The sequence below is a fragment of the Cottoperca gobio genome, chromosome 15 (assembly GCF_900634415.1).
Source record: "Cottoperca gobio chromosome 15, fCotGob3.1, whole genome shotgun sequence".
Taxonomy (NCBI): Eukaryota; Metazoa; Chordata; class Actinopteri; order Perciformes; family Bovichtidae; genus Cottoperca; species Cottoperca gobio.
In genome coordinates, this window is record NC_041369.1 from 24,237,977 (window position 1) to 24,260,476 (window position 22,500).

A 22,500-nucleotide genomic window follows, 5' to 3' on the forward strand; every position below is an offset into this window, starting at 1 on the left:
AGTGCTAACAATCACATTAACAACGCACATTGTTGTTTAAAGGTTCCTGCTGCGCTGAGAGAACGTGTCCCCGCCAGTAACCTTCAGGTATGAGCCTGGAAGGTTGCCAGTTCAAAAACTAAAACAAGGTAATCACTCCTGCTCCATTGTTCCAACACGCAGACGGCCTGTCTGAGCAAACTTCAGATTTAATTAATAAAAGCCAACTGTCATTTCCTGAAGGTGTTGATGTCTGTCAGTCAACAGGTGAGACAGTTTGAATGTGGCGTGAACACTCGGCACAGCTGGAATAACAAATATAAAAAAATAAAAGACATGTTTGCTTCATGAACTGCATGGAAATGAGATGAAAGTGTTTGAAAAATCTCTTTTCTAACACTTAGTCCAGATGAGCCGTGAGATCCTCTGACTGAGTCTCATGTTGAATATTTGGAATGTGTTACTGTTGGGGCTTCTCCTGGCTGAAGCTGCACAGGAGGCTCTTGGCGCCGTTCTGCCACGAGTTCAGCGTCTCCAGAGGAGTTTTTCCATCCTGCAGAGAAATAAACACGCAAATCAAAAGTGTAAAACTGAAGGATCTACACATCAGAGTCACCTGTTGATAAGCAAAGCAGGTCTTCAGTGATGTCATTGTGATTCTTGCTAATCGTTGCACCTGTAGCGTGTGTTTCTGATTACAGACGACGGTGCTTAACATGATCAGTAACATCGTGTAACATATGGCTACTTGTTGTACACTTTGAAATGCAGAGGAATTAACTAACTTCAAAGTCAACTCAGAAGGGCCAAACACTGCAGTTCCTCGAATGACCACTCGAGGCTCCAAAAGTGAATGAACCCCCACAGACCGCCGTGTTAAAGTTTACAGCAGAAGTAAACGTGTTTACCGCCTGGTAAAAAAGTGTTATAGCTATCGATAATTCACTGGTTCATGACGACTGAATATGTCTGAATCTTCATGCATAATGCATAATAAGGGCGTGGCCGCTTTGAGTGACAGGTGGGTGCCGTCACACTCTGTGCACGTTGTATACAGCCTGTGGGGAGTTTACACAAATCAATCCACCAGTTGTGTAAAGTAACTTTCATCAAGTGCAGTTTTGGAGCTACTTGTACTTTACTTGAGTATTTCCATGTGATGCTGCTTTATATTTCTACCGCACCACATTTCATAACGATTGCACTTTGTATTGTGTGCTTTGAAATTTGACCTTTGACCTCCGGGGACCATTGAGTATCGATAGCAAGTTTAATGGAAAACTGTCCATTACAATTCAAATAATAGTTTTAGTTTGCACCTGGAGTTCTGTTGCACACGCTGAATGTCCATATGGTTAGAAAATGTTGGGGCCAAAAACTTTATTTACATTTTCAGAGGGTTAGTGAAGCTGTGGAGGGTTTCTGTGCACTTACACAGTTCTTTGTGTTGAGACCGGCCCCGTACATCATCAGCAGCTTGATCATCTTGAATCTGTTAATTCTCACGGCATCGTGCATGGGCGTGTCTCCGTCCTTCAGGGAGCAAAACACATATTTAGCCTCGTAATCGTTTCTCAATCTTAAAACTGTCGTTTATAATGAGATGATCAACTTCTGTTTCCTTCATTGTGTAATAAACAGAGTGGGACATGTGTCAGGGAAATGTTTTCATTATCTGTGCTGTGAATTCAGAAAGAATTCCCTATTTGATGTTTCCTTTACTCTAAAACACTCCTGCTGTATATCTTGAGGATTATCTCACAACAAAGCATTTTGTGCTGAGCTAAAGTTGTGTGTGTTTACTGTTGTTTCAGCAGGAGTGAATACAACAAGTGTGTTGCACTACTACATTTAGCTTCTGTCAAATCAGCTCCTTAGTTTGAGTGGTTGAAGCTTTATATCCTGCTGCAGGCGCTTGAAGCAGCTGTGAGAAGATGTCTGCGTTGTGTTACGTCCTCACTCTGTCTTTGGCATTGACGTCTGCGCCACAGTGAATGAGATGCTCAGCACACTCAGAGTGTCCTGTCCGCACAGCCACGTGGAGGGGAGTGCTGTTCAACTGAGGAGAGGAGAGGAGAGGATTTCAATGTTCTCCATTAATGCAAGAAATATGTGAAATATGGCCCAATATGTATATTGTGTGTTTAGGACTGGAGATGTATTCATAAATCATCAGAGACAGGGGAGTGTGTTTTAATACTACACACATAGGGTGAAGGACTTCCTGCACATGTTGCCCAGCGTTTGTGAACTCACCTTGTCTCTGTAGGTGACCTTGGCTCCCTGCTCGAGGAGGAGCTGCAGCGCCGGCAGGCTGCCTCCTCTGCAGGCCCAGTGCACTGCTGTGGCCTCCAGCTGAAACACACACACACACACACACACCTGTTAGACTGTGTGTGCACAAGTGCCTCAAACGTCTCACGAGCTCCTGATAAGACCTCTGACATCACACAACACTTTCCATAGACTTGGTTACACTGGTGTCATGCACATGTGGAGTCGGCGGTGTGTGTTCTATTAAGTTGTAACATGTATGCGTTTACACCTACACTACATGTTCTGCACACTAAGACAATAGACATTTCTAGCACCATGATGAGGCAGGTGTAGCGTTGTCACGTCTAGTGTGGATTATCAGTGTACGGTTGTTTGTAATAATATAATTAGTTAATTATATTATAATAAACAGCTTTTTGAACAGAAGTCCCTGTGAAATATGTGAAGCCTGCTTAGTAACAAATGTTGTTTTTGCACTGTTGTTAGAATTTCATACATAGTGCACACAAATAAAATCAACATTTACTTGGACTTATTAAGGACAGAAGCTCCAGGCGTCAGGTTTGACATTGTGCCTCTCACACGCAGGCTTCAGCATCACTCGACCTGCACCGATGCGTCTCACCCGCCTCTACATGTAGCTAGAAAAGTGTTCGGCGTCGATAGTGAAGCGCATCTGACTGACTGACTGACTGACTGATTGACTGACTGACTGACCGCTGCTCCTACATCTGGTTAACGAGGTGAGGTATCCAGGCAGTGTTTGAGGTACTGGTGGATATGCGTCACCCTCATAATGTGAGAGCTTTGAGATGGAAGTGAATCTCTCACCTTGTCTTTTCTCTCGATGGCAGCTCCGGCCTCCAGGAGTCTCTTCATGACCTCCACGTGTCCTTTGAAGGAAGCTTTGTGCAGAGCTGTTCTCAGGAACTGGACAGGTAATAGAACAACAACAGGTTCTTGAGTTTAACTGAATTAAAAGCAAATTAATTATAACATGCAGTAAGATTCATGAACCCAATTATCCTTTTTTAATACAATTATTATTATTATTATTGTTTTATTTGTATTTATTTTTAATTAATTATATATATATATATTATTTTTATTTTATTTTATTTTTTATTAATATTATTATAATTAGCCCCAGCTGCAAGCATGATCATATGTCACATGATAAGAAGTGATGGAAAGTAAATACATTTACTCAGGTACTTTACTTAAATACAATTTTAAGGTATTGTACTTTACAGTATTTACATGTAAAGTAAAGTCCTGCTACTTTATACTTCTACTCCAATACATACATATATACATGTATTTGATAGCTTTATTTACTTTTCAGATACAGATTACGTACAAATCTAATACATCATAATATTTTATATATATATATTATATATATATATATATACATATAATATATAATATATATATAGTATATAATATATATATAGAGAGAAGGAGAGGAAGAGACAAGAAGAGAAGAATGAGAAGAGAGAAGAGAGAGGAGAGATAGAGAGAGTGGAGAGAGAGAGAGAGGAATAGAACAGAGAAGAGAGAGAAGAGAGAAGAGAGAAGAGAGGAGGAGAGAGGTAGGAGAGGAGAGAGAGAGAGAGAATAGACAATAAGAGAAGAGAGAGAGAGAGAGATAGAGAGAGAGGAGAGATAGAGAGAGAGAGAGAGAAAGAGAGAGGAATATAGATAGAATATATATATAATATAATATAATAGAGATATTATATTATAGATAATATATATATCTATATATATTATATATATAATATATATGTATTATATATATAATATATATGTATAATATATATAATATTTTAGATATTATATATATGATATATATATATATATATTTAATATATATGTTCTAGAAACTCAAAGACGCTTGACAGAGTGAGTATATAATAATATTATATATATATATATTATTTTACTTAGCATTATTAATAAGCATTACTGTGTGACACTCACGTGGTCGGCTGCGTTGGGGTTTCCTCCATCACTCAGGTACTTCTCCACCACTGGCACTTTGTTCTCCATGGCTGCTGTCAGAAACAGCTGCTCGTCCACAGTCTCTGGCTGGAAGGTGTAAAAAAAGGCAAAAGAAAGTTACATTTAAACAGAAGGTGAAGGATCAGCGTGTTAAACCTCAGAGACATTCACACAGACGGGCTGCTGCACATCTCAGCATTACATTACTGGAAGGTTTGTTTCAAGACTCAAGTGTTTTTATAAAAGTTACAGAATAGTGTTACCCCATTTACATGTAGCTCCTGAGTTCATGGTTTACACAGCACAATATAAAATGGTATCATTTGTGTTTTAAAGAAAGTACAATACACCCCAAATAATGATATCATAACATGTGTGTGTGTTCATCTTATGAAGAGCAAAGTGTGTTTGCAGAGTGATGAATATAATCCTACCACGATGTCAGGCTCCGGCTGTCTTCTCTTGACAGGAGTCTTCCTCTCCCGTCTTCTCTTCGTCAGCTGCAGGATGTTGAACAGGTCGTCCACCGTCTCTAACTTCAGCCTGCCGCTTTTATCCATCTGACAGGACGGAAGAAACTTCATTCATCAGCTTCTATTCTTATAAATATAAAAGTTACACAACACTACAATCTGCTTTAAACGCTATCTGGCAGTAAAAAGTTGCTTAAATGTAGAAAGTAAAGCATATTTGTATATTTCAGAGTGAGCATTATTAAACTTGTATACAGTATTTCAATATATAGAAAACTTTAAATAATATGCAAATGAGATTAATGGTGTTGAGTCAAAAATATTTCCCTTTGAATTCAATAATTTAATAGTTAAAAACTGGATTTACACAAAGTACCACAACCTAAATAATATTCTTCTTTTTATCTCCACTGCTCCATTATGATGCATTAATACAGCTGCACGTAATGATAATGAATATCTGTCAGGATTTGGATATGAACATGATGTTTGGACCTGCAAACAGAAACAGCTGTTGTCATCATGAGGAGTTTATATCACTATAAAGAAGCGTGTTGTTCTCCCACACGCCTTCAGGTGGCAGCGTGGACCAGGAGACGACAGCCTCGCTTCACGTGGGCGATGTAATGTCACACAAGTGCTTTAAAGTATTTGTACTTTACTTTAGTATTTCCGTTTTTTATACTTCTACTCTTCCTCCTTTCTTCTCCTTGAAATCTGGAATGAAACTTCGTTTTTCTCTCCTGCCTCCACCGTGAATAAAGAATCCAAGAGACAGAGAGAAGTCTTGATGAATTGACGTGAATGGAGCCGCATTTAACATCTATGTGAAAGTAATATATTACGTATATGATATTATGTAAAGTCTCATTATCCAGTCACGGCTTCACAAACACATGCATTTTGCATAAGACTTGAAATGCATGTGTGTGTGAAGTCGTGACGACTGAGACTTTATTATTCTGCACGAGTCGTGTGAGTTTGTAAAACGGATGTTTTCACAAACGATTCACTTCAATTCATCCAGACCTTTCTCAGTTTGTGGATTCTTCACTTCTTCACTTCGTCACACACTCAGGGGGAGTCATTGATGAACATCACTGTGTGGGTGAAGTACATTCAGCTGTGGCGTTTGTCATGCAGTGTATCTACTGCTACTTTGATGCTTCTAATAATACTACTGCTCCAGCTGCTGATTATTACAAACACACCTGATAAGCATCATTGCACTGCTGCTGTTTCCCACGTGTTCTTACATTGAGAGCTGCCACACTGACTTCCTCCTGCTCGCTGCCGCTGTCGCTCTCCTCCGACAGAGCTCCGCCCACCTCCCTGTGCGACCTGCGGTCATCCTGCTTCTCCTGCTCCACCGCCGCCTCGTACACGCCCCCTTGGAAGTCGGCCGCCTCTTTGCCCTCTGACCTCTTCCCGGACACCTGAGGGAGAGAAGAGGTGGACATGTTGTCAGTAAATAAGATTCAAAATGTGTCACACTGAAGCGACTTGAGTCCGCCACGAGGATCTCTTTAACAAACGGATGCATTTTGACCAGCGAAAGCCAATAAAAGGAGAAAGTCCGTTGAAGAAAAGGGTTGAAAGTGTTAACATTTCCCAACACGAACGTCTTTTATGTTCTGTGTTGGTCCAGAGTCAACACACACACACACACACACACACACACACCCACACACACTTCAACGCTTTAATGAGTTACAGCTGCCATTAAATAACTCTCATCATCACTGAGAGGGAAGAGAACCCCGCAGTGAGGATATTAAGTATAACACATTAAGGTGAAATGTTCAGTAGCAACAATGATTATATATAATTGAATGACTTTCTTACCTTTATCTAACTTAAGTTGTAATTAAGCAGCAAAGTAAAGCGTAATGACACGATGTAATGAGGAGATTTAAGGGTTCAGAGAACAACAGATGATCATTCTCAGTCTGATCAGCTGCTTTTCCTTCTCATGTGAAAGCTTCACTTCGGTTGTCTTCTTCTTGTTTCGTCTTAATATTTGCAACAACATATATGTGTTATTAGTTTCCAGCAGAGCGTCATTCATTCATCACTTCATAGTCTGTGAAGAATAAATGAAAAGTTCTTAATTCAACACATTTCTTTAAATCAAATGTTCATATGAAGAAAATGTTTTTCTTCTTTATTTTAAGAATTTGCAGATTTGTGTTTCCTGCCTCCCTCTCATAATTGCATTACATTCACACACACACACACACACACACACACACACACACACACACACACACACACACACACACACACACACACACACACACCAGCAGGTCTCACCAGTTCCTCGACGCTGTGCAGTCCCATCTTCTCACACACACACACACACACACACACACCAGCAGGTCTCACCAGTTCCTCGACGCTGTGCAGTCCCATCTTCTCTTGGATGTGAAGTGTATCTGGAGGTAAGTCCACTGGTCTGCTGCTGTGATGCTCAGAGTCGCTCACTGTGTCTTGTGCCTGCAGCCGGAGCCTCAGCCTCTTATATAGCCCTGCCAAACCTCTGCAGGAAAAGAAAAATAGGGGTCCTGTCACTCAACTCAGATCACATTACTGTCTTCATGTGCTCATTTGGCATCACCCCCATCTCTATACGCAGCCCCTCCCATCACCAGCTCTGCCCAGTTTGGGCTGCTGCTGGCTTCTCCGCGTCACCGTGCAGAGAGGGGCTGAGGCACGAGGTGTCACTCTGCCTCCCTTTTGTGAGGATTGATTGGATTGGAATTGGATAAAAGACGTTTTTAAGAAGTCTCTTTACTAAAGTAAACTTTTAATTAACCTCTTAGAAGGTGGGCAAATTTACCCGACAATAGTGTCACTGAAACTGTTTGTTTATTTCATCCACTCCAGGTGAGAAGAATCACAAAGACACCTGCACAGTGCACCTTTCTCCTCTGACAAGGTGCACTTTAACATCAGTGACAAGGCCATACTTACTGCTGGAGATGACCACACAATGCAGGAAGACTGGAAATAAATTGCACACCTTGTTAGTTAAGGCTAGAACATCAAACCAGAAGAGAGAAGCTGCAGTTAACTGATCAAACTCAACGGAGGCACAGCTGTTTCATAAACAACAGTATAAAATAACCCTGACACACACGTTAAGATGACTTTCCTACTAACTGCAGAGTGATTCATCTTCTCAAACATAGACAGTCTTCCAGTAACACCTCGTCACGCTGGGCATGTGGCCACAGACATGCAGTGACATCACTGTGAGAGACAGGTTCATGGTGGTGGGGAAATAAATAGTCACGCTTCCAAACATCCTGTCACAGATCAAGGTCGAAGGTCAGCAGGATGAGTGACAGCCGGCAGCGGGTAACATCATGTCAGGTGCTTTTTGTCCTCCTGGAAAAATGTTGTCAAATTGCATATTGAACATCTCAGCGAGATGAACATGTGACGACATGAGCTGCCTGAGCTCACCCGTCATGTGTTAGGTCATGTTTTATAACTGCAAGAAGTCAAGTTTAAAATCATGTTGATAATGTTCGAGGAACACTTTGAAACTTTATCATAATTCTGATGTTTTCCTCAGAAAGCGTGTTTTACGTTCTTTACAAAGGACACATTCCGGCCTTATAGTCAACTGAAGAATGTTATTATTCATGTTCTCATTAAACTCTAGAGAGTTGTTAACATAAAAACATATTGACAAAAATATGACAAGCGTACAATAAGAAGGTTGATTATGATGAGAAACATTGTGGTGACCTTGTGAATCAGCAGATAATGTGACAGGTGTTATTTTATAAATTGAGACGGAAAGAAAGTTATAGTTAAGATATTAAAGGTTAAAGGGACGGACAGATCTCACAGGCTCTGTTCTGCAGCAGACGCATCTAATGTGGTTGAGACTTGTTTCTGCAAACTTGCATGTTTAATATGTTCTCTGTGATTCTCAGCGCAGCATCTTGGAAACGACACGCTGTGCTCACAAGCCACGACCACGTATCCACTGACTCATGTCGACTTCATCGTGATTATAAACGCATTAAAACAAGTATTTAGGGTTTCTTTCTAACTACAAACATGAAAGGTTGCATCAAACATCAACCTGGTAAACAGTTTGACCTTTGACCTTGAAATGATGCAATTTCATTTGATTCCAGATCACAACAACTCTATATGTGTAATATATATATATACATATATATATATATATATATATATATATATATATATATATATGTATATATAAGTGTTCTCTGCCAGCAGCAGCACTGAGCCTGAACCTTTGCACAAGCAGGAAAAGCAACAACCTTTATATTCAGTTACTGTAGTCTCTGATGGAGTCTGGTGGAGCTGTGATGGAGTCTGATGGAGATGTAATGGAGTCTGATGGAGCTGTGATGGAGTCTGATGGAGCTCTGATGGAGCTGTGATGAAGTCTGATGGAGCTGTGATGGAGTCTGATGGAGATGTAATGGAGTCTGATGGAGCTGTGATGGAGTCTGATGGAGTCTGATGGAGCTGTGATGGAGTCTGATGGAGTCTGATGGAGCTGTGATGGAGTCTGATGGAGCTGTGATGAAGTCTGTTGGATATGTGATGGAGTCTGATGGAGCTGTGATGGAGTCTGATGGAGCTGTGATGGAGTCTGATGGAGATGTAATGGAGTCTGATGGAGCTGTGATGAAAACTGATGGAGCTGCGATGGAGTCTGATGGAGATGTGATGAAGTTTGTGGAGCTGTGATGGAGTCTGATGGAGCTGTGATGGAGTCTGATGGAGCTGTGATGAAGTCTGATGGAGCCGCGATGGAGTCTGATGGAGATGTGATGAAGTTTGTGGAGCTGTGATGGAGTCTGATGGAGCTGTGATGGAGTCTGATGGAGCTGTGATGAAGTCTGATGGAGCTGCGATGGAGTCTGATGGAGATGTGATGAAGTTTGTGGAACTATGATGAAGTCTGATGGAGCTGCGATGGAGTCTGATGGAGCTGTGATGGAGTCTGATGGAGCTGTGATGAAGTCCGATGGAGATGTGATGAAGTTTGTGGAACTGTGATGGAGTCTGATGGAGATGTGATGAAGTTTGTGGAGCTGTGATGGAGTGTGTGGCTCCATCGCAGCTCCATCAGACTTCATCACAGTTCCACAAACTTCATCACATCTCCATCAGGAACAGGCTAAAAAGAAAGTTCATCAAAATAAAGTTCCTTCTTCAGCTGCCTCCCTCCTCTCAACACACACCTCATGTCCTCTCTTATGTGTAAGCAGTCTAAAGGAGAGTGTGAAGATGACTATCTGTGCGTGTGTGTGGGTGTGTGTGTGTGTGTGTGTGTGTGTGTGTGTGTGTGTGTGTGTGTATGTGTGTGTGTGTGTGTGTGTGTGTGTGTGTGTGTGTGTGTGTGTGTGCAGCCTAGTCAGCAGTGTGCCGGTAGCCAAAGACTGTTTTGGCGTTGAACCAGGAGGGAACATCATAGAGTTCTGTAATTATAAATAGTGTCCGTGCAGAATTCCTTCTCTGGATATAAACCTAGTTTATTCTATTATTAGGGCGCAAATCCTGCTCTCACCCAGTACCCTCATTCGGGGGGGGGGGGCGGTGCACTGCATCTGTGAGATCGATTGCACCTCAGCACTGTTTATGAGTGTGTTATCGTATGAAGATAATCCTTCACTCAGAGAGACAAACCGTCCGGTCATAATTCTCAACGCTGTTTGCTTTCAGACAAGCGCCCGCAGGCTGCCCAGCCCCCCCCCCAATCAACCCCCCACCCCCACCCCCCGACCGACCTCCATCCGTCTGAAAGAGCTGTACCTCTGACAGGGAGGAGATTTAAAAGGTAATGTGTCACGCTGCTGCCGGGACAGACACGAGGGCGAATGAAGGGATGAGATAAAATGTGACATGAAACTTATGTTGGTAGAAAAATAGAAGTTACGTGACTCTGCAGACGGGGGGGCAGCTGTGCGAGGCAGCATTTGAAAAGAAACCAATGCAGGAAGTAGAGTGCCATTTAACTATCAGGGTGGGAATTAAAGGACCTGACAGAAGAAAAACATAATTCAAAATCACATTTGACACAATGACATTTGTAATATCTAATCACTTGAGAACATATCCTGACCGACAGCACGATGCCTGGTTCCCTCCATGTGTCTCGATAACGATGAAATATTCTACATTTCTGTACTTCTGCTTTTGAAGAACGAGATCATAAACCGCGACTGAGACAATAACGCAGCTACAGAGTTAGAATACATCAGTTATTACAGTACGATGGGACTACTACTATTTCACTATTCCACATGAAATGCTAATTACTGACTGCATCAGTCTCCAACATGCAGGCGCTTCAGGAAGAGCTGCTGGTACAGGAGGAGCTGCTGGTACAGGAGGAGCTGCTGGTTCAGGAGGAGCTGCTGGTTCAGGAGGAGCTGCTGGTTCAGGAGGAGCTGCTGGTACAGGAGGAGCTGCTGAGCTGCTGGTACAGGAGGAGCTGCTGGTACAGGAGGAGCTGCTGGTTCAGGAGGAGCTGCTGGTTCAGGAGGAGCTGCTGGTTCAGGAGGAGCTGCTGGTACAGGAGGAGCTGCTGGTACAGGAGGAGCTGCTGGTTCAGGAGGAGCTGCTGGTTCAAGAGGAGCTGCTGGTTCAGGAGGAGCTGCTGGTACAGGAGGAGCTGCTGGTACAGGAGGAGCTGCTGGTTCAGGAGGAGCTGCTGGTTCAGGAGGAGCTGCTGGTTAAGGTGTTCCCTCCAGCAAATACAATTTGTTGCTCATCAGCTCCGGCCAAAATTTGGTTTACTGGAAAACATTTGGTACCAAGCAACATAATGTTTCAATTCATGATTTGTTCTTATTGATATGTGCATTGCGGTTTTGTTTTACTACAGTGAAGACCAAGAATAAAAAGAAGCAAAGGGCAGCGAGTCATAATGAGCAGCTAGAAGTTATCCATGTTCACAGAGGGATGCATCGTCAGAGGCTATGCAACTCCTCGGCTTCACGGAGCCTCACACTGAGTTCCAGCTCAGTTTATCTGTTCTGCTTCTTCTCCGCTCTCATAACTTCATTTTCAACAGCAGCAAGCAAATGTTTTAAGGAAAATGCTGTAAAAAGAATCACTGTGATGAACTGGTGGAGCACCGAGCAGCTGAAGATCCAGATGTTTCCCTCAGGAGTTGGTCGTGTTAGAAGACACAGAGCTAAAAGAGTGAATATCGTATTAACTTTCATCACATCCAAACAAATAATGTTGTTTTCTAACTGCTGGATGTTTTAAGTTTGCAGGAAAGGTGATGATATGTAAATGTTTATTTATGTTGAAGTGGCCAAAAGAAAGGTAAAGTTTATGCAGCATGTAAAAGAAAAAGGTCTTTGAAGGCATCACAGAATATCCTTCAGCCTCTGAGTCAGCAGGTGTGTGTGTGTGTGTGTGTGTGTGTGTGTGTGTGTGTGTGTGTGTGTGTGTGTGTGTGTGTGTGTGTGTGTGTGTGTGTGTGTGTGTGTGTGAGAGAGAATATAAACAAGTTTATGCTGCTGAATGTAACTCATAATCCAAGGACAGACATCGTTCTGTTTGCAGCGGTGCTAAAGAAATATGAACGACCCATTTAGCATCTAAAATGACTGATGTTGACATTTTCAGTATTTATTTATCTGGCTGTCTGCTCAGCACCATAACATCACGATGATGTCCTTTAATGCACTCAGTACGCTTTAAAAGAAGCATCTGAAACCTGCTGAAGGTGGAATGAAGAGAGTCTGCACAACACGTGTTATAACGTTCTAAATCATGCGATCTGTTATGTATCCAGGTTACAGAGACTTGTGCAGTGTGTGTGTGTGTGTGTGCGTGTGTGTGTGTGTGTGTACGTGTGTGTGTGATACAGTTCATGTGTGAGGATGAGGTCAGCTGTGTCCCTCCCTAACAACACAAGGACTCACACAGAAGCACTTCCTGTGTGAAGAGAGAGTGAAGCATTAACACACACGGCGCTGGATGGTAGTTATGAGGTTATTAAAATGGTGGAGATGTGTTGAGATTACTCACATACACACGATACATACACGATACACACACAATACACACACGATACACACACCACACACACCACACACACATCAGCATAAATGGAAAGCTATAAAAAGTTATTTATGAGAGAGATCCACTGCTCAAGGTCACACTGTGTGTGTGTGTGTGTGCGCGTGTGTGTGTGTGATTATCCTCATAAAAGTGGGGTCAAAGGTCAAATGCAGCAAACCAGCACCTGCTGTAACCCAATAAACACACACGCACACACATAGTGCTGCACAACACCCTACACAGGTTATTTCTGTGAGACACCTCTGATGATAAACAACAGATAATCCAGCTGTAATCTGCGGCACGCCTCCAACAGAGCAGCAACAGGAAGTCCAGCAGACAGTCTGTCAAACAAAGAATCACATAAGAGGATGAAGTGTGAGTCTGTATCTACTCCACAGAATGTCTTTATGAAGTATCGCTGTAATGTATTCTGTGCAAAGCTGTATTAGTGGAAACGTCTCTCACACAACAATATTCAGAGTTTGTTTGCTGACCCTGAAAAGATTCTTCCCCGATTCAAAGTAAGTGGAATATAAGTTGCACAGAACTTACTTTACAAAGATTCACAGCTCACAGCAAACACGTCCTGTTGTAATGTTCCTCCAACATCGTGAACCTTTTCTTTAATGACTAATATAAACACATGTGTGTTTAATATGTGGGTTCACATCGCACAATATATTAAAGGATGTTAGAAATATGTATACTTAAATAAATATAATGTTATATATGTATACAAACAGTTATTTCTGCTACATATTAGCACAAATATATATATAAATATGTCATTTAATATAAAGTGCATGTTCATACAGTACATCAGATTATTAAAACTTTGTTTTACTCATTTAATCTGCACGTGTGCATCTCAGGATTATATTAAGATCCGTCTTTCTTTTTGCAAATTGTATCGACATAAATGTGTGTGTGTGTGTGTGTGTGTGTGTGTGTGTGTGTGTGTGTGTGTCTGTGTGTCTGTGTGTGTGTGTCTGTGTGTGCGTGTGTGTGTCTGTGTGTGTGTGTGTGTGTGTGTGTCTGTGTGTGTGTGTGTGTGTGTGTGTGTGTGTGTGTGTGTGTGTGTGTGTGGTGTGTGTGTGTGTGTGTGTGTGTGTGTGTGTGTGTGTGTGTGTGTGTGTGTGTGTGTGAGTGTGTGTGTGTGTGTGTCTGTGTGTGTGTGTGAGTGTGTGTGTGTGTGTGTCTGTGTGTGTGTGTGTGTGTGCGTGTGTCTGTGTGTGTGTGTGTGAGTGTGTGTGTGCGTGTGTGTGTGTGTGTGTGTGTGTGCGTGTGTCTGTGTGTGTGTGTGTGTGTGTGTGTGTGTGTGTGTGTGTGTGTGTGTGTGTGTGTGTGCGTGTGTCTGTGTGTGTGTGTGAGTGTGTGTGTGTGCGTGTGTCTGTGTGTGTGTGTGTGTGCGTGTGTCTGTGTGTGTGTGAGTGTGTGTGTGTGTGTGTGTGTGTGTGTGTGTGTGTGTGTCTGTTTTCATGAACATGTCCAGAAGAACAGGTGGAGCTTGAACTTCAAACAGCAGCTTGAGACGGATCAGCTGATCCTCAGGTTCAAGGTTACAGACAGGAGGGGGGGAGGGGCGGGGGGGTGATAGAGGTGACTGCTGAAACTAAAAGTGAATGTGGACTTTAAATGTACATCTGTAACATAAATCTTAACATAAACTTACTTATTTAAAAGTGAAACTGGAGCGTAATTAAGGAAACAGTTTAGTACGAGAACTTTTTATAGGCGACGGAAAGACGCTCGTCATGCATCAAACATTGGCTGAGCAAAAAGCTTATGAAGAACGAAATGCACTGAACACAATGAGTGAGTTGTCCTGCAGGTCGCTACATTACATTATATATATACATTATTATTATTGTTATAACATTCGGATGATAGAATATATAAATGTGCTGCAGTGTTGAGGGGACTCTCTGCACTGCAGCCATCACACCCTCAAATACAACTGCTCAGCTGCTGCTCAGCTGCTGCTCAGCTGCTGCTCAGCTGCTGCACGCCTCCTGCAGAGGTCTGGACTCACAGCGCCAACACTTGGCACTCTTCAAAACATCATTTAAAAGGGCTTAAAGTAAATCATAACTCTAACTTTAGTTTTTCTAACCTGGATCCTGCATGTTTCTGTGTCACAGAGCAATGTGCACAACAGTTACTCAGACTGGGCCAGTGTTGAGTGAGAACGCTGCAGAGTAATCACTTCCACTAAGCGTGATACTTATTGCCACTGACAGGCTCAGATTGTCATTATGTCAATGTGCCTAATGTAAGTAATGATTATGTGTAATAACCTAATAATTAGCAGCTGAATAACACTTGTTTGACATCCATCTTCCCTCTTCACTTCTGGTTGAAAGACGCTGTGGTTCTTTAGTCTGCAAGTGTTTCATGTTTGTGGAGCAGCTCAGCTGATGGAGCGTCAAACCTTCAGTGCAGCTGGTCCATGCACGTTAGTAACAGACGTGGGGGAGTTTTCTCCACCAGGATCAGAAACGAGTGTTGAAACAGTTTGTTGAGTTCCCATTGTGAATCAATGAGCTTCTCATGTGTTACTTTTAGTTTAGGACCTTTCAGTCCTGATTCTGAATGGAGCGCAGATGCTGCTGCTGCTCAACTGCACTGACAAACTCTGGGTTTAATGAACCGTGTGCAGAGAGAAGCTGCACATGTGATGTTTGATGAGGCTGAAATCATAAAGCAGAACCTGATAACAGAAGTGTGTTCAGGGTTGCAGGACTGGAGTCCTCCATCACACCACAGTCAGCAGTAACACCGGCTGCTGTTTAAAGTGAACAGAAGACATATTTTATAATAGTTGGGAGAGTATTAGGCTGAAGATCTGAAGCTGGTTTCAGCCCAGCGTTCAACGTTTCCAGTCTCTGCTCGAGGCTACAGAACTACATTTGTATTGAATGCTGAACATGACATTCATCCTCTCATCCTCTCATCTAAGAGAAGTGGATCTCCCAGAAAGGTAAAGTATCTCTTTAAGCTTTTAAACATGAGAAATGTCTTTGAGGGTTCCCCTTCATCCAGCTCATACGAGAGCTCATAGAAGTCAATCAAAGGCAACTGGATTTATTATTTTAAAGCAGAACTATACTTTATGTGTCCACAACGCCTCGAGGGTCAGAGGGATATACATGTTGGGTCGGTGCAGATCAAGATGAACGACAAAGCAGACTGAAGATACAGCTTGTTGAAGCACAACAACATTACAGACTGTAAGTCCAGCTCTTCAGCGCTCAGCTGTTTGCTTGTGTTAAGCTACTCATCCATGGCATCGCTGGTAGATATGAAAGTGTTTCTCTGAATGTAGCTTTCATGCACAGAGAATAATGAGACATTCAAAGTGAAATGATGACTGAGGATGTCAGTCAGAAGATGGAGATGAGAGGAGGGCAGGGTGGACACACAGAGGAGAAACAACAATAGAAATGATTTAAGATTCGAGGTTCAGAGTTGAAAAGAAGAGGGAATAACGACGGAACAACAAAGACTGAGGGAGGAGAGCGGAAACGCTCTGAAGCTCTGGGAGTTTAGGGCTGAGAGGGAGAAACGAGGAGAACAGAGAGCGGGGGAGTTCGCAGAGCAGCGGTCAGTAATTGGGGGGTTCAGAAGTTGATCCACATTCCTGCAGAGTGACGGCTGCCGGCAGAGTGTGTCGGGCAGAGACACCCTGAGATGAGGAGGACAGATGTTCTTCAGGAACATTAACGTGTGTCCATCTTTCCTTCTACAATCTATAATGACTTGTCTTTAATCAGCCTCACAGATTAAACGAACACAAGTTAAACTGCGTTACTCGTACTGATGTCTGTGGGACGCTGGTTCCACTCTGGTTCACACTGACATTGCTCGACAACCTTTGGATGGATTACCATGAAACTCTGTGAAAATATTGATGAACCCCGGACGATGGAGTCCACTGACTTTGGGGAGCCCCGGACATTTCCTCTACCGCCACCACAAGGATTAGCATTTATGGTATTTAGTGAAATGTCTTGAAATGTGAGGATCTTCATGATTTGTTGGTTAATGCTCCTTTAGCGCCATCACCAGGTCAACATGTTAACTTGTCCAATGCTTTGCTTTATTACAGAATACCTGCAAAACAGAAATCCATCAGCCTAAACTGTTCACAATAATCTATAATTACCAACACGGTAAACTCACCTGTTTCCTACGTTAGCATGCTAACGTTTAGCATGCTAACGTTTAGCATGGCTGTACACTCTCAGTACTCACCACTTCTGTACGATGTGTATAAATAACACACACACCAGCCAGGTCTCCTAAACATTATGTTTCCATTCAAATAAAACTGCACTGTTAATAACTTTCTTATTTTCTCCTGGATTATGTTTATTTTTACGTATAACAAATACATTTTGCTAATTTTATTTGTATCCCAGTGAAACCAAAAGTCAACGTACTTATTTTAAGTCAAAACATAATATTTTATTAAACATAACCAAATAGTTTTGTTTCATTTTTCTTTTCTTTTCTTTTAATTTACAACGTTAGTAAGTTTCCCTCGAAACATAATTGAGAATGCAGTTGAGTTGTGGGAAAGTTATTTAGCAGGAGACAGAGTTGAACACACACACTCTCTCTCTGAGACACACACACACACACACACTCTCTCTCTGAGACACACACACACTCTCTCTCTGAGACACACACACACTCTCTCTCTGAGACACACACACACTCTCTCTCTGAGACACACACACACTCTCTCTCTGAGACACACACACACTCTCTCTCTGAGACACACACACACTCTCTCTGAGACACACACATGCACACACACACTCTCTCTGAGACACACACACACTCTCTCTGAGACACACACACACTCTCTCTGAGACACACACACACTCTCTCTCTGAGACACACACACACTCTCTCTCTGAGACACACACACACTCTCTCTGAGACACACACTCTCTCTGAGACACACACATGCACACACACACTCTCTCTGAGACACACACACACTCTCTCTCTGAGACACACACACTCTCTCTGAGACACACATGCACACACAAACTCTCTTTGAGACACACATGCACACACACACTCTCTCTGAGACACACACACTCTCTGAGACACACAAACTCTCTCTGAGACACACATAGACACACACACTCTCTGAGACACACATGCACACACACACTCTCTGAGACACACACACTCTCTCTGAGACACACACATGCACACACACACTCTCTCTGAGACACACACATGCACACACACACTCTCTCTGAGACACACACACTCTCTGAGACACACAAACTCTCTCTGAGACACACATAGACACACACACTCTCTGAGACACACATGCACACACACACTCTCTGAGACACACACATGCACACACACACTCTCTCTGAGACACACATGCACACACACTCTCTGAGACACACACACTCTCTCTGAGACACACATGCACACACACACTCTCTCTGAGAAACACACACTCTCTCTGACACACACTCTCTCTCTGAGACACACACACACACACACACTCTCTCTGAGAAACACACACTCTCTCTCTGAGACACACACACACACTCTCTCTGAGACACACATGCACACACACACTCTCTCTGAGAAACACACACTCTCTCTGACACACTCTCTCTCTGAGACACACACACACACACACACACACACTCTCTCTGAGACACACATGCACACACACACTCTCTCTGAGACACACACACTCTCTGAGACACACATGCACACACACACTCTCTCTGAGACACACACACTCTCTGAGACACACACACTCTCTGAGACACACACACACTCTCTCTGAGACACACTTGCACACACACACTCTCTGAGACAAACACACACTCTCTCTGAGACACACACACTCTCTCTGAGACACACACACACTCTCTCTGAGACACACTTGCACACACACACTCTCTGAGACAAACACACACTCTCTCTGAGACACACTTGCACACACACACTCTCTGAGACACACATGCACACACACTCTCTCTGAGACACACTTGCACACACACTCTCTCTGAGACACACATGCACACACACACACTCTCTGAGACACACATACACACACACTCTCTCTGAGACACACACACTCTCTCTGAGACACACATGCACACACACACTCTCTCTGAGACACACACACTCTCTCTGAGACACACAAGCACACACACTCTCTCTGAGACACACACACACTCTCTCTGACACCCACACTCTCTCTGACACACACACTCTCTCTGAGACACACATGCACACACACTCTCTCTCTGAGACACACACACACACACACACTCTCTGAGACACACATACAATCTCTCTCTGAGACACACACACTCTCTGTCTGAGACACACACACACACACACTCTCTCTGAGACACACACACTCTCTCTCTGAGACACACACACTCTCTCTGACACACACACTCTCTCTGACACACACACACACACACACACAGATATAAAAGTGATACATATATTTAGCTCCTGTATCCATGTAGACTAGTGAGTATGTTACAATAGATGAAGTCTGACGCTGTGTGATTTAAATAAACAGATAAAAATACAAACTGGTGAAACTGATGTTGCCATGTTATAAACCATCCTAAGTGGACAGCTGAGTGTCTCTCTCTCACAACCACACACACACACACACACACACACACACACACACACTGTTCTACTTTGACATCCCTAGTATCTGCGCCCTGTCTCTGTTGCTGTTTTATTATCTTCCCCTCTTTGTACTTTCTGTCTTCATGTCCTCTCTTCTCCTCCTCGGTCTCTTTCCTTCTGTCCTGATCTTAAATATACAATATAATCTTTCTCTTCCATCACTTTCACTTCTCTCGTTCTCCGCTTTGTCTCATCAATTCATCAACATCAGAACTTTTTACTATCGTATGTGTCTTTTCTTTTTCTCCGCGTCGTCTCTGTCTTCTAGATTTCATCCTAATTCGGACGGACACAAACATCGCTACACTAATCCTGACGTTTGGCAATAATTGGTCTAATGAGCAGCATGATGACAGCTCAGCTACAGAAACTAAACATTGGACGATGGCTCTTAAAAAACATATCTGTATTATTATTATAATTATTATCTTCTGTGGACACACTTCACATATTATCTTAACTTCCCAACTGATCCCACTGCTTTAAGTCAACACATGATCTGTTTACTTCCTGGAATGTATTTGTATAACTTTATTATTTTTACCTTATGCAAGAAAGCTTTTATGACACTGTTATCTTACCTTGCAGAACAATGTATAGCTACAGTGTGTCCCGGTGTCACTCTGTAAGTCTCATGTTCATGATGTATGTTTCCACTGATGGAGCCATTCGTCCTGCTTACTGTTTAAAGTAACTCATCAAAGTAACTAAAAGAGCTAAACAAGTGTTATTTCATTTGTGTCAAGTCATCTGGCAGGAAACAATGCATGAAGCCAACTTTAATGAGAAGGACCTGCAGCTCTAGACCTACAGCTCTGGACCTGCAGCTCCGGACCTGCAGCTCCGGACCTGCAGCTCCGGACCTGCAGCTCTGGATCTGCAGCTCTGGACCTGCAGCTCTGGACCTGCAGCTCTGGACCTGCAGCTCCGGACCTGCAGCTCTGGACCTGCAGCTCTGGACCTGCAGCTCTGGACCTGCAGCTCTGGATCTGCAGCTCCGGACCTGCAGGACCTGCAGCTCTGGACCTGCAGGACCTGCAGCTCTGGACCTGCAGCTCCGGACCTGAAGCTCTGGACCTGCAGCTCTAGACCTGCAGCTCCGGACCTGCAGCTCTGGACCTGCAGCTCCGGACCTGCAGCTCCGGACCTGCAGCTCTGGATCTGCAGCTCCGGACCTGAAGCTCTGGACCTGCAGCTCTAGACCTGCAGCTCCGGACCTGCAGCTCTGGACCTGCAGCTCTGGACCTGCAACTCCGGACCTGCAGGACCTGCAGCTCTGGACCTGCAGCTCTAGACCTGCAGCTCCGGACCTGCAGCTCTGGACCTGCAGCTCTGGACCTGCAGCTCCGGACCTGCAGGACCTGCAGCTCTGGACCTGCAGCTCCGGACCTGCAGCTCTGGACCTGCAGCTCTGGACCTGCAGCTCCGGACCTGCAGCTCTGGACCTGCAGCTCTGGACCTGCAGGACCTGCAGCTCTGGACCTGCAGCTCTCCCTCAATACAGAATGACACGTTCCTTCACTGGAAGTGTTGCAGGGAAAAACTTCTCACTTTGGAATTTACAATCTCAAGAACTTTCCAACTGTGTGACTGGGAACTGTGTTGCCATGGTGATACATTCCTCTTCCCAAAACAAGAGGTCATATCCCACAGGGTGATGTCGCTGAAGACCTTTCCCTCCAGTCGCCCCTTTGTGTGTGTCAGAGCGGTACCATCAAGTCTGCTAGAAGCAAAGTTAGGAAACAAACACAACGAAAGAGTTACAAGTTAGAAGTTAGAAGTTAGAAGTTAGAAGTGGTCCCAGGTACATGTCTCCACGGTGAACAGTCCTGACGTATGGATTAAAGGCCTGCACGTTATCAGTCGTTATCACTCCCATTATAATTCTTCTGACGGGACAAACTGCACCTGCTACACCACGTTGGGAAACGGTCGTTGTTTTAGGAAAATATTATGCTTTGGGTTCATGAGTTTGTTACACAACTTAAGTTAAATACATAAGTTAATGTCACCTAAGTTAAGTTTGTTACGTAAGTAAGCGTACGTGCGTAAGTTACAATAGGTCAGCGTTGAGTTGTGGTTACAAACGGGATATAAATAGCGGCTTCTTGGGTGGAAGTCCTGTGTTTGTTTGACCACGACCTTCTCCTACGTGGACTGTGTCGCTCTTTTCCTCCTTCCTCCTTTGCTCCCGTCATAATTACAAACTTACCAATAGATGATAACGGCCTACTGAGACAACGAGTAGGTTGAGTAGGGAGGCGCCACGCCATTGTTCCTAAGGCCCATTGTTCCGAACCCCCCATCAATCCGAAGAATGTCCGGTTGGCCCAAAAACAAACACCAATGGCTCCAAAGAATACTAACTCTCCCTGCAACACAGAGTGTCCTTCTTCCTCGTTCATCCTGCTCCACCTGACATCGATCAGGTCTTTCTGAGCGTAAAGTAAAATATCTTTTAGCTCACAACAGCCAACAAACTTTCAAATAGTGACAAAAGTAATCCACCAACAATAGAAACATACACTGAAATCTGCAATCCATGACAAACATAGCACAGAAACATGATCATATGAGAACAAGAGGCGTTCTCAGAACAGACTTTGCATAAGAGGGAAAGCACAGGTGATGGTTCTGTTCCTGTTGTGACAGTGAGCAGCATGCAGATACCAGGAACCTGAAATCAAAGCAGCTAAATGGAAATCATGCATCTTTAATTTCATTATTTGCATCTGTGCTTTCCCCACTGGGACAGGCCTTAAGCGAGACATTTGACTTATTACCATCACATGACCAAACACACAATGCACTTAATCTCTCTCTCTCTCGGTCGCCATGAAAGTGTTTTGGGTGTAGCTTCGTGTGATGTTCCACCATTACATCTTCATCAGGAGGTGTAAGCACGTGCACTAAATGATAATGATCCCGGAGGAGATACGGTATTTAGGGTCTCAACACGCTCCACAAACGGAGAAATGAA

At 43.4% G+C, this 22,500-nt stretch overlaps 1 protein-coding gene across 4 annotated transcripts; it reads right to left on the bottom strand.

Moving 5' to 3' along the window:
- Positions 1–8: 8 nt before the first annotated feature.
- LOC115020128 (ankyrin repeat domain-containing protein 1-like) lies at positions 9–9,192 on the bottom strand. Of its 4 annotated transcripts, none has more exons than XM_029450032.1 (10): positions 9,041–9,192; positions 7,122–7,275; positions 5,948–6,172; positions 4,698–4,823; positions 4,243–4,350; positions 3,088–3,186; positions 2,236–2,334; positions 1,940–2,038; positions 1,414–1,512; positions 9–532 (listed from the first exon to the last, which is right to left on the bottom strand). In XM_029450032.1, exons 2-10 carry the CDS (start codon positions 7,146–7,148, stop codon positions 440–442), a joined length of 975 nt encoding a protein of 324 aa, XP_029305892.1. In that variant the 5' UTR covers positions 7,149–7,275; positions 9,041–9,192; the 3' UTR covers positions 9–439. The 4 variants fall into 4 exon arrangements, with proteins under 4 accessions (XP_029305892.1, XP_029305893.1, XP_029305894.1 ...); XM_029450033.1 differs by having other exon boundaries at positions 394–532; positions 5,993–6,172; positions 9,041–9,189; XM_029450034.1 differs by lacking the exons at positions 7,122–7,275; positions 9,041–9,192 and adding an exon at positions 7,050–7,115 and having other exon boundaries at positions 394–532; positions 5,993–6,172.
- Positions 9,193–22,500: the final 13,308 nt, after the last annotated feature.